Genomic DNA, 12,983 nt, shown 5'->3' on the forward strand with positions numbered 1-12,983 from the left:
GAAGGAGGGCGGGCACCACCGCCTCGCTCACCGTCGCGCCGCGCTGCGCGTCCCAGACAACGTCATCGGCCGGGCCGCAGTGTGACGTCACAGAGCGGCGCCAAGGGCGGGGCGAGGCCTGCGCGGGGACGGAGCGGCCGCGTCCCCCGGGGACTGAGAGCGGCCGGGGCCGCCCCCCGCAACAGCCCCGCGCCCTCCGCCACCCTCCGCACGGCCATGGAGCCGGGCCGCCAGGCGCTGCCGCTGGAGAACGCCTCCATCCTCTCCGAGGGCGCGCTGCAGGACGGGCACCGCCTCTGGATCGGCAACCTGGACCCCAAGATCACCGAGTGAGTGACCGTCGGAATCCGCGCCCTGCGGAACCCCCCGGCGCCGCCCCCGCAGCGGCACCGCCCCGGACGGAGCCACGATCCCGCATCAGCACCGAACCCTCCCGGGCGATGCCGCGTCGCTCCTCCCCGGGCCCGGCCCTGGCAGCCCCCAGGGCCCGGCGTTGTCCCGAGCGCTGCCCGAGCTCCGCTGCCAGCAGCTCTCGGGGGTGCTGGCGGTGTCCCGTGCCCGGCGGGCGGCACAGGCTGGGGTAGCGCTCCCAGCTTCTGCCCCGCGGCGAGGGGCGGCAGTCGCCCACTTGAGCAGATTTGCATTCTGAGGAGCAGCCCGTGCCTGCTGGGTGCTGCTGCCGACAGGGAGCCGCTTGAGCGTGGTGTGTCTGTATGTGCGGTGTCCTCCACGCCCGAGGGGCTCAGAGGCAGGTCCTGAGCTCCTGCGGACAACGCCCCCCTGAAGCACCCCTCGGGCTGGGAGCCCAGGGGCTGAAAACATCCCTGTTCTCTCAATTAGGGAAATGTAGAATATCAGGCTGGAGACTTTTGGGGCGACAGTGGTACAAACAATGAGAAAGCAAGGCACAGCCCTGGAAACTGTAGCCAGAGTGGTTCGGGTCTGTGGAGAAATGAGTGTGGGCAGAGGAGACCTGACAGGCAGGCATCTGTGTCGAGCAGCAGCCTTGTTTTGGTGTTTTGCTGGGTGTGAATTAAGCAGAGGAGAGTGACTGCAGCAATGGATGTTGAGGAGGTGGGGGCGGTGGGACTGGCTGCTGTGGTGGGGAAATGCATGAATCAAACATGTGTGTGAGCATTTCGTGTTTTCTCCAGGCTATGGAGCATTATCTCCTGAGCATGGGTAACTATGGGTAATTATCTCCTGAGCAAGCATAACATTTGAACAGCTAAATTGTCAAGGGAATGTGATATGCTGTCCAATATTTGGATAGGGTGCTGTGAAATCACTAGGTTGTATAAAATGGAAAGCAAACCAAAACAATTTGGGCTTTACACACTCATAACAAACAAGCATTTTTGATTAACTATTGTGTTTGCCTGTCGTGGAATACTTTTTCTTCCTGGTTCTTTTTGTGTGTGTGCAGGTGCTGGGGTTTTATTCTAAGTGTGGTTCATCTGAACAGAGTGGCTCCCTAATAGCCTCTGAATGGAATCATTAATGCATTGTGATTTCAGCCATTCAGCTTTGGGAGGTTTCTGCATTAATTACCACTTCTATCCCACAGCTCTGTTGCTGTGGTTTGTCCACATTCACTGACCACGTGAAATTAGATATAGGAATTCTTGAGTGTTGTTTGCTGTGTCCTCAGGGATTCAGGAACTGGGTTAGTGTGAGGGCAGGCGTGGAGGGTGTGAGTGCATTGGATCCTTCACTCCCCAGGGTGATTGATCCTCAGTGGTGTTAAAGACCCTTTCAGTGTAGGTTGTTCCTTTTAATCTTGGCCAGATAAGTAATAGGTTCATATGGCAAAATTTACTGTTTTCATCACTTGGGTAAAGTGAGTTTGGTGGTTTCTCCAGGGTTCCCAAACCTTAGAGGGCTTCCCTGCTCCTGAATGTCTAAAGTTTGCCCAGTGATGAGTGACAGTACTTGCTGCTTATTTCAGGCCTTATAATTGTATCTCTTGCTTTATGTTTTGCTTTAAAATGGCTCTTCTCTCCTGCAAATGATGTTGTATCTCCATTTCCTTGTGAGTAAAAGAAGAGGAAGCTCCTTTTAGCACATTGTCAATGTGGAGAAAGTGTGTGGTCAGTAAGTTTCTATAAATCATCTTGACCCTTATTCTCACACGCTAAGGGCTTACATTTCTAGTTCTAGTTGTTCTTCTGCATTATTCCTGTGGAGGTTACTACTCACATAACTAAAACCCCTGAAAACAAAATGTTTCTGCATTTGCTGCTTTTATCTGTTATTTAAAGAGTTGCCTTTGTTATTTCTATGTTGGATTTGTTTAAGACAAAGGTTGATTGAGTTGTTGGCAGGGTTAATAAGTGGTTGTGACACTCTTGAGCAGAAATGAGATCAGAAAGTCTTTAATCAATCCAAGACTTCCATTTAGAGAGCAAACTAGAGCTGCAGTGAGGTGCTGGGGAGGTAATAGGTAATGTACACATTGGAGCACAAGCTGAAGGAACAGGCATTTATAAATGTAGGGCTGCTCACAAATTACAGCCTGGGAGCTGATGCTTTTGGAGGTTATTGCACGCACCGAGTGATTGGGACTCAGCTGGGGGTGCTGACATGCTCTGTGCCCTGGGTTATGGTGGCTCTCCAGCATTCCTCCTTGCTGGTAGTGTTTGTGGGTGACTTTTTATCCAGCATCCTTAGAGCTTAGTGTGCCTGTGGTGGTGTTGGGAGTCTCCTGAGTGTGTTCTCAGCAGCTAAAAGAAGGACAGCTGGCACCAGGGGACCTCACAGCTGCTTGTGACATAGCACAGTGTCTCCAGGTGCTCTGGAAGCTGTGAGATCCCTGCCATGGGGTCTGCATGAGGACAGCAGCAGGTCCTCGTGGTTTGGTGTCACCACCATCATCTGTGCCCCAGCTGCCCAGCAGAGCAGGGGATGTGCTGCGGCTCAGCTGTGTGATCTCATCACCCCTCAGTGCTCCCACCCCATGGGGCAGAACTACCCAATTCAGTTACATCTCTGTGTGGCAGGTGGGCTGGAATTGCCTGCTCTGCCCATTCCAGTTCCTAAAGCCTTCTTGGACCTTTCAGCAGCGTTTTGGACAGGCAGAGATTCCATGTGCAGCTCTCTGGTTCACATGGTCTGGTTTCCCGTAGCCTTTCAATGCCCATTCATTTTCCACGGGTATGAAGTAGCGGGTGTTCAACTTCCTCAGCTGCTGTGCTGCTTGTCGAGGATCCCATCTCGATGAGTCTCACCTAGAAAACAATGTGTGCACAAGTTGTTGTTACAGCCCCCCGCTGGCTCCCAGTGGGGCAGAATTCCTCGCAATAATAGTTTTTGCATGTGGCCCGGTCCCCGAGCGGGATCCTTGGGACAGCATTGTTCAGAGGAAGCCTTGCCTGCGTCTGAATAGCGCTGGGGGTGCCAGGAGGAAGAGAGGAGGAAAAGGAAATGGGGGAGCTGCAGGTTTGTCTCGCATCCACATCAGATGACAGGAAGTGGAGATGGAGGTTGGCCGTGGATCTGGTGAGGCCACAGCGGTGCCAACGACTTCCAAGCTCTGGATGACCCACGTTGTTGCCATAGTAAAGCTTTTTACATCTTCTCACTTTTTTTTTTTTTTAATAAGGCGTCAGGTTTTCCATGACAGTCTTGGCCTGAAGAGCTACTTGTCAAGTTACTGTTAATGCCTTCAATATTTTAACAATTGCAAACAGTTGTCACAGCCTAAAACATTATTTATGTTTTCTCCTCACCACAGAGAGGAGGTGACCTGCAGTTGTAAAATTGAAGGCACAGATGGAAAAAGGATTCTAAGCAAAACAGATGGCATAAGTTGCTTCTAGAGTGTTGTTGAAAATTGTTTTAAAGGAGCAGCTATCACCTCGCTGCTAATAAAGTATTATTTGAATGCAGATGCTCTCAGAAAAAATAAAAAACAAACACCCCCAGAGCTCCTTTTGGCAAGGCAGCTGCAGGGTTTTTTAGTGCAGAACTCGGAGAGAATCCTCCTTGCCCTTCCCCTGCTCCTCTGGCAGTAGGGAAGCAGTATCCTGGTGGTAGGGACTTTATTTCCATACTGCTGAAATTCCGAGGGTTTTTTTAGCAGTATATTTACAGAACAAACCTCAGGTGCATTTATGTATTTCGGAGACTCTGGAAGTCCAACATGTGGATATTTTTATACATCACATCTCCAAAGTCAGTGTTTTCACTTGTACATGTGTGTCTGCTCATTGGAAGCGTGAGGTGGTGAAATTTGGCTGCTGTGTAATCAGCTCCTTTTCTTCGCCCTGCTCTTTTCAGTTCCCCTTGCTTTCAGAGCAGAGTTTGAGAGCTCATAGGCTTCTTGGAAGACCATGCACTTCATCTGTATTCCAAAGGATGTAGGAAGCTTTCCATAATCAATGACAATGTGTGTGTTCCCCTGGGGGATAACTTGGCCCTTCTGCACTGCTCGTCTGTACACATGCTGCACCTTCACCTCTTTAAAAGTGCACATCCTGAATGTCCACCGTGACCCATCCTGTGGGATGACTCACATTCCTGGAACTTTCTTGCCTGGCTTCTGAAGCTTAACAAAAGGCTAAGGCCATTTTCAGACATCCTATCAGGCTTTATTAGGAAAAATAAAACCTGTGTCTGCCCTTCCCATCTGGACAGTCCCTGCAGTTGCCTGGTGCACTTGGCTGGCTTGGGCCACTGCTCACCGTTCATGGCTGGACATGGGAGGTTTCAGCCAGTGCCTGGTGTTGTCCTGGTGGGCTCTCTGAGCGCTGAGTGTTACCTTAAACACTGAAAATTTGGGTTAGACTGCGTGGCTTGCTAACAAACACTGTACAGCTGCTTGTGAGATGAGTCCTGACAGAGACACCTTTATAAAACACTTAAATAATTCTTAAATGTCAGGGATGGGGTCAGGCACTGAAGGAGCAATGAGTGTCACTTTTCTCCTAGGTCAGCCAGTGTTGTTAAACACTTCAATCCCAGGGAACAAAAAAAAAAAGCTGTGAAGGACTTTTGGGATTAGATGTGGCCTGTACAGCATATGTGCTCCTTGTTTTAAGTTGCTCAGTGCACCAGATACTAAGCAGGCAGATTTCCTCTGGCTTTCCCCAGTTTTATTGGAAACAGCACATTCTCCACTGGATGGCAGGAAGATAATTGGCTTTAAAAGTGTCTGACTTCCATGAACATGTCACTGAAAAGCTGTCTGAGCCAGAAGCACTGGCAGATTTAGGCTGGATGATACTGGGGGCTGGCTGCTGCCTTTTTTGTTCAGGTCTGCTGGCTGTTCTTGGTTGCAGGTTGTTCTTTTTATTCTTCTGTCTTCCTGCATCCTCATCTTTTTCAGGCAAGTGTCTGTGTGCCCTGGGGTGTCCTTGTCAGAGCACTGACACTGGCTGGCACAGGGAAGGGATGGGTGTTCCAGGAGAGGGAGGGCAGCAGGAGAAGCAGGATCCTGAGGGATGGGATGCAGGCTCTGTGGACTCACAGTGCTTGTGCTGGCAGAGGAGTACAGGGGATGGAGCTTCAGGTGGTCACACCAGGGCTAGAGAGGAGGGGACAGGAGAGTTATGCTTAAAAGTAGGAGTGATTTAGGGAGGCAGGAGGCAGAGCCCTCCCAAACCCTTTGGGAGCCATTGCATAATTGCCCAAAAGGCAGCTACTAATAGATCTCTGTGGCCTTCAGCTGGCACTGTTGGGAGGGAGCTTTGTGTCTCGGGGTTTTGGAAGGTCACTGGTAATGCTGCTCAGAGCCATGGATGCTGAAGGGATGCTGCACAGGGCACCCACCTCTGCAGGGATTTAGGGATTTTTGTATGACACAGCTGAATGTGTTCTGAGTGTGAGCTCTGTGTGTGTCAGGGGTTCTTCTCTATCTCCTCACTGTCAGTGGGATGAAACATGTCATAAATGTTTTCTCTTCCCTTCAGATACCACCTCCTCAAACTCCTTCAGAAGTTTGGCAAAGTAAAGCAATTTGACTTTCTCTTCCACAAGTCTGGTGCGCTAGAAGGGCAGCCCAGAGGTTACTGTTTTGTCAACTTTGAAACCAAACAGGTAAGTTGCTTTTTATCTAAAGTTCTGGTATAAAGGACTGACTTCTTTCCCATTTTTTAAAAAATGCTAGTTCAAAACTACACTGGAAAGGATGAATTCAGTACTTTGTCTACACAAACCCATAGACTGTAACAGCTCCTCTCTGTCACAGCCACTTTGTGAATGCTCCTGGAAGTAGCAATAGTGATTTCCTTTCTCCTCTGCTGTCTTTTCCTGAATCCTGCTTTTTAATGCTAACCAGAAAGGGTCAGTTCTTTGGTCCATTTTGCAGCTGGTGGTAAGGATATCAGAAGAGCCCCAACACTGTGCATTAGCTCTAAAAAATTATTCATAGCAAGGTGGAGCAGCAAAGCAGATAAAGTTTGGTTACTGGGAGTCTTTTGAAGGTATCCCTACGTTGGGATACAGTGGGATAAACTTTCTGTGCTGTCAGTGAGCTGTACTTACAGTAGGCTAAATAACAAATAAAAGGGGGCTCTCTCCATGTGAGTGGGTTTTGACTAAAGGCTTGGTTTGTTTATGGAGCTGTTTTCCTGTGCAGGAAGCAGAGAAGGCCATCCAGTGTCTCAATGGGAAGTTGGCCCTTTCCAAGAAATTGGTGGTGCGATGGGCACACGCACAAGTCAAGGTAAGCTGGCTGCTGCAAAGAATTAGCTTGTAGTTTGCAGAATTGAAAAACTTTAATAATAAAGTCTTCTTATCAAGACAGTCTTGGCCTGGCAAAATAATTTCAGTCTTTTGTAGGAAATAACTTGGAGAGTTGATGTTTACACTCTACAGCTTCTCCTGTCTACCCAAACTGTGCTGGATTAGCTGTGAGTGAGGACAGGCCTTTGAACATGGGGTCTTTGGAAGGGGGTTTCTGCTCAGAGCAGTGTGAACAGTTTACTTCTATAAATGCCCATGTTTTAACTTCTCCCAAACTTAGTGAGTAATTGGCTGGAAGTTTGAATCCTTCCCTTTGTGGTTTTTTTGCATAGGAGAGGTATGGAAATTCCCAATTACCGGTTACTGTGTTACTTTGTTCCACTTCTGAAAGCACTTATGTGGCAGCAGCTCTAATTAGTTTTGACTTTAAAGAAACATACTCTGCATCTAAGCTAAATATCCTTTTATTCCTTGCTCCCTTGCATAAACAATCAAGTTTTTAAGATTGACTTAGGCTGTGCCTTCTGGAACATCCTTATTTTATTTTTTTTTTAAATCCTTGTTTTGTTTCTCCTACAGTTATTTACTATGTCGTATTTGATAAGGCAGTGTATTTTGAGTAATTTTCTTTGCAGATAAACAGATTTTAGGGGAGGCAGAGAGGACATGCTTGTTGCTATTTTCCTTTGGGTAGTTTTCTTTTAGTTGATTATCCTCCTAGCAGCTTTCTGCTTTATCTTACCAAGCACGTTAGTGCATCTGTTTCGGATGCTTTAAAAACCAACCCAGGTATCTTCATTAAAGGAGACCACATTGTTTCAGTTACTGACTTCAAGGGCTCTTGTCAGCACATCCAAGCTTGTGCAAATCCAGTCTCCATTTTCTGTATCTGGAGCTACTGGAGTGCCACGTGCTTCCGGATGCCTGAGGAGTGATCAGGCCACAGAGGGAGTCTGAGCTGGAGGAGTGAGTGTCTGCCCAGCTGCTCCAGGGTCTGGGCAGGAACATGCATAAATAATCACCTCACTTCACATGGCATTTTCCAATCCCTGAATGGAAAGACTTAACAGCACAAAACTTTGGCTTATTGTAACAAGAGTTTGTTTTAGACACGACCAGCACGGTGCTGAGCAGCTCTGGGATGAGTGGCCAAGGCTCACCAGACACTGTTGGTTTGAGCAGCTCTGCTGAAAAACAAACTTGACTCTGTGCCAAGCGAAATAAGGAAGCAGAACACTGCAAATAGTTCAGGAGGCCCATTGCCCACAGAGATGACAGACTCACAAGCTGCCTTCTACAGCAAGGGCGTGATTCCCAACTGATTTTTTTCTTTTTTTTCCCCATCTTTTCTCCCAGGACTGCCCAGTTCTGTGCAGTCATGTGCTTGGGTTACCTTCTGGCTCTGCACATAAAGAGCACAGCAAACAGTACAGTGGTTACCTTCAAATATACCATCTGTGCTTCCTGCCTTATGTAGAGGGGAACAAGAAGTGATAGGATAAGGTTTAAGCATCCACAGTACAATGCACATAACTGTTCAGTATCCAGCCTGCATTCCATGTTGGTACTAACCAAATATTGTGGTTGGGATTTGTTTCAGTGTTTGGCCACCAAAATCTTTCCTAGCAAAAGCTCCACAAAACCTGAGGCGATGTTAATCCAGCTTTAAAGTCCATCTGTGGGAAATGTTTCTTTGTTCCTAATTGCAGCTGACTCAGTCCTTGGTCTCTTGCTTGCAGAGATATGATCACAGTAAAAATGAGAAGATCCTTCCAATCAGTCTGGAGCCATCTTCCAGCACGGAGCCACCACAGTCCAACCTAAGGTAGGAGATGGGTAGGGTGAGAGGTGACCCAGCTGTGGGACTGGCAGGGAACCAGCTTCTTCCATTTCAGTAAGATTTAGAGTTGTTGGCATTGTTTGTGTTAAAAATCTAGCACTGCAAAAAAGCTGTTTTTGAAATGGCAGTGCCTGTGAATTCACTCACTTCATGTGGGACACTTCAGACGGGAAGTTTATTTTCTAATGTGCAAAGGCAGTGGGTAGTAGGAAGGGAATAAGGTGAAACTGGGAGTTGGGAATGTGTAGCACTCCATCTCCTTTGGCCAGAATCTCTGCACTTCATGTAAATTGGGTTTTTACTGAACTAATTTGGTTTCAAAATGCTTATGAGCAAGAAGTTCTACAATAGTGGCAGAAGATTAAAACAAAGTCACAGGTAGCACTTATCATAAAACTATTTTTTTTTTTGCCTGTAGGTCTTTTCTGTGGGATGTGGTTAAATTTTCCAACCACTGCATTTACCTGAAGCATGTAGCTGCTTTGCTAATTCACACTTTGTTTGAAAGGGTGTGTGGTTTTCCTCTGTGTTGTGTCAGTGCAACCCTGTGAGGAACCAGGACCAGATTAATGCATTTACACAGAGATAAAATGAGCTTGGAATTCCAAAGTAACAGGCTAGGAAGTAAAGAGCAGAGGGGTTTGACTCATGCAGGTTGTTAACTGCATTGCTGGCACAAAGGGGTTGTTCTAGTGAGGATGGATGGTGCAAGAAGCCACAGTGGGGAAGGGAACATTCCTCCTGGTCCATACCCAGTGGAGAATAGTTAAAAACAAAAGTCCTAGGAATTTGGGGTGTAACCCAGGATAGCTTCTCCCTTTGGGATAAACCCTGCTAATGCTGAAATAATGTTTCTTCCTGACCTAATTAGAGTCTGGGGTTTTCCCATCCCAAGCGGGCTGTAGCTGGGAGGAAGTCTGGCTTTCATTTCTGTGCTGTTCCCAGCAGCCCACTCCGAGCTCTGCTCTGCTGCACATGCTCAGAGCTCCTGAAATGACATCATTTCATGAAGTAGGAAGCCTTGTCGTGTTCTTGTCTCCCTCAGTGTCCTCAAGAAAGCTCTGAATAGGTGCAGGGGCCATTATTTTGGGGTGCTGAGGTGTCTCTGGGAGGAGCAAACCCATGCAGAGGTTGAAGTGCAGCACTGTAGGCTCTGGCAGTGCATTCCTGCCTGGCTGTGGATGCAGCAGTGGGGGCTGCCTGGCCCCTCCTTGTGCAGGGAGGATTCACATGTCAGCAGAATCTGGATTTCTGTAGTTGGGTTTCATGCTAAGATCAAGCTCAATTTCCCTTCTGCTTTTTCTCTTTCCAGTGTCAGTGCAAAAATAAAGGCCATTGAAGCCAAGCTGAAAATGATGGCAGAAAATCCAGATGCAGAATATCCTGCAGCACCTGTTTATTCTTACTTCAAACCACCTGATAAGAAAAGGACTACTCCTTACTCCAGAGCTGCCTGGAAATCCAGAAGATGATGCTTATGAATGGATGATGGTAGCAAGAAACACTGCTTTGTATACCTGGAGTCCTCCAATGCTTTTGTAATTTTGTAGAGTGGGAAGGACAGTGCCACCTGAGCAGGGCACGGCCAGCACAGCCCTCTGTCACACCTGAGGGTCTGCAGGCTCCTGCCTGTGCAGCTCACAGCTGAAGGCTGTTCAGAGAAATAGGTTCCCTTCAAAGCCTCTGATGAACAGACAGGCAACCTCTCGTTAGTGTGCATTCATTAGCCAGATTAGAAACAGTAACCAGCATTCGGAGTAAAGCACATCCAAAAATACTCCATTTAACTGATTACTTTTTAAAGTATTTTTGAACAGAATGTATTCCAATTCATGTTTTAATGGAGGGGGAAGCACTTGATTTTGATTAACGTGCTGTAGTTATAATGGAAAAACTTTTTCATCTCAATAAAGCTCATTTTAAATAGATCTTGCAACACCTTTAGTAACTGTGCATGCAATATTTTATATGCACCAAAGCCAATTATTTTGCATTTTGATTTGCACACTCCACAGTGTTAATTTATGACATGGTAATGACACAGCACAGGTATTTCCAGTGTCATTTAGGCTGTAGGTGTGCGCCTGCTTGTAGGAATTCATGTGTTTACACACCACTGAGGTCTGTGCTGTGCCCTGAGCTTTGGCATTTAGTTCAGTGATCCCTGACGGTGGCAGCTCCTCATGAGCCAGATGTGGCAGTGTGACAGTAACTGCAGCCTCAGACATCTGCCAAGCCATGAACTCAGTGTTTGCCCCCCTGTCCTGCCCAGCTTTGCTTTCCACAGTGGCAGAGGTGGTAAGCTGCCTCTGGTGTGAGGTGGCACCAGTGTTTGTGGTGAACTGGGACTGCCCTAGGGGCCAAATCCACAGATCTGATGGAAGGCATTGCTCTGAACCATCTGATCTGCAGCACATTTCCCCTCTAAATGTCTGCAAAATAGAAATCTGAGGAGAAAAACATTTTCTCCTTTGTGCACACAGTGCTGTGACTGCATGTGCCAGGGGGATGTCAGAGAGCTCACGTGCTCAGGTCCAGGTGACGCTGGTCTGATTTTCCCTCCCCATTCCTGTCAGGCCTCATCGGTCACTCTTGAGCTGCTCCCCCAAACTGGTTAATGGTGGTCTCAGACAGAAGGAGGAAAACAATTTGGAACCAGCCCCGGTTTGTGCAGGCAGGAGTTGCTCAGTGGCACAGCCCAGGGAGGTTTGTATTCCTGCAGCCAGCAGCACACCTCCCTCCAGGCAGAGCTCGCTTCCTGCTGCCAAACCGAGCACCTGGAGCGGAGCTGTGCCTGTCTGTGGTGGAGGATTGTTGAAAGCCTCAATTGTTCTAAAGTAGGTCTCGTGCTGTTAATGTTTGTTTCCTAGCTTTTGGGTACCTGAGTAGAGGGAAAAGTAGTATTCTTGGGAGTTTGTATCCCTCTGAATGTCAGTGACACCCGTTTGCATTCCTCTGTGAACAGCCTGTGTTTGTTCCTGCGTGCTTTAGCATTTGTAGCTTTCTGGGACTGTATCTGCGTTGTTTAGAACAGCTCTGGATTCTGTTCCTGCTAGGAATTTAGAAGATACCTGGTTTCAAATGGGTGTGTGGCTGTCCTCCCATCAGAAACATACTTTGATATTTATTTGTATTTAAATACAATTTGTTGAAATTCTTACAGCTCTAAATAAACATTTAAAATGCATGTTTTCCTCCAGGAAAGCCGAGGGTGGCAAGCAGGAAGTGAGTGAGGGTGGTAAATGCTTGGCATCAGCCGAAGTCCACTGACAGAACCCGGGTACAATAGCATCAGTCTTTTTTTTTTTTTTTTAATTATTTCTTTGCCCTGCCGTGGTCGCTAACAGAAGTGCCTTGTCTGTCGCTCAGCCAGACTCAGACCTGGGGGAGCTTTATTGCAGGTTGGAGCCCGTGCTGGTCATTCCTGCTGGTGCTGCCTGCGCTTCCCGGGAACACTGCGGCTTCCCAGCGGCCCCATGCCAGCACAGCGAGCCCAGAGTTCCTAACCCTGGAGCTGGGAGGAGGGGAATGCTCAGAATTTTTTTTTTTTTTCATGAGCATCAGCTCTGGGACTTTGTATTACACCATTGTAAAAGAGATTTGAGGAGCGCCGGGAGCGCGGCATCGCTGTGGCTGGCGCTGGAGCCGTAAGTAGGAAGGTTGGCAGCTGGTGGTGGGAAGGAGAGCTGGGCTTGCTTACCTGGCTCCTGTGAGGAGGAATTGGGCTGTTTCTCACCTCCAGCCTGCACTCCTGTCCTCTGAGGGGGTTCCTTGCTTCCCCTGTATTTCCAGCAAATCCGTGGGAGCAAGGTAGGTTACTGAGAGCAGTGTTCACCATGGCCACAGTGTGGGTTTTTCCTTGGTATTTGAACCATTCTGCCTGTGGTGGCAGCCCCTCACTTGGGACAGGCATGGAATCTTCACTCTGGGAGCATAGAACATTCCCAGCCCCAAATTCTGGGATTCTGGCCGAGCTGCTGCTTGACATGCTGCCACCTTGTTGCTGCCTTGTGCAAACTCCAGCACTGGTGGAGGGAGCATGTGGAGGTAAGGACAAGGATGGACTCAGTGCTGATACCTGTTAGCTCCAGTGCTTTGCATTCCCCCATCACCGCCCAGGGCCTGTTCCTGCTGCAAGATGCACGTGTGAGAGCTGTCTGCTCTCAGCAGGCAGTGAGAGCAGGAGACCCTGCAGAGCCAAGATTCACTCCCAAGGCTGGAGAAGGGCAGAAGCTGGGCTGGAGTCACCCCGTTCCTGAGCCTCTTCTGGCTTTGCAGGGTCCAGAGAGCCTGGTCTGTAATCATGAGAGCAGTGCAAGCATCTGCTTGGCCGTGTGGTGCTGGCCCGTGATGCTGAGCCATGGCTGCCAAGCCCAGCATCACTTTGGGGATGCAATTAAACCCCACACAGCCCTGCCTCGACCGGTGCTGCGTAGGGGGACAGACAGCTTTCATGGCT

The 12,983-nt window shown here is 48.5% G+C and overlaps 1 protein-coding gene across 1 annotated transcript; it reads left to right on the forward strand.

Moving 5' to 3' along the window:
* The first annotated feature begins 109 nt into the window (after positions 1-109).
* RBM18 (RNA binding motif protein 18) lies at positions 110-10,468 on the forward strand. The gene is made up of 5 exons (XM_062505505.1): positions 110-329; positions 5,910-6,036; positions 6,578-6,664; positions 8,424-8,509; positions 9,837-10,468. Exons 1-5 carry the CDS (start codon positions 217-219, stop codon positions 9,994-9,996), a joined length of 573 nt encoding a protein of 190 aa, XP_062361489.1. The 5' UTR covers positions 110-216; the 3' UTR covers positions 9,997-10,468.
* Positions 10,469-12,983: the final 2,515 nt, after the last annotated feature.

Source organism: Cinclus cinclus, chromosome 19 (genome assembly GCF_963662255.1).
Source record: "Cinclus cinclus chromosome 19, bCinCin1.1, whole genome shotgun sequence".
Classification (NCBI taxonomy): domain Eukaryota; kingdom Metazoa; phylum Chordata; class Aves; order Passeriformes; family Cinclidae; genus Cinclus; species Cinclus cinclus.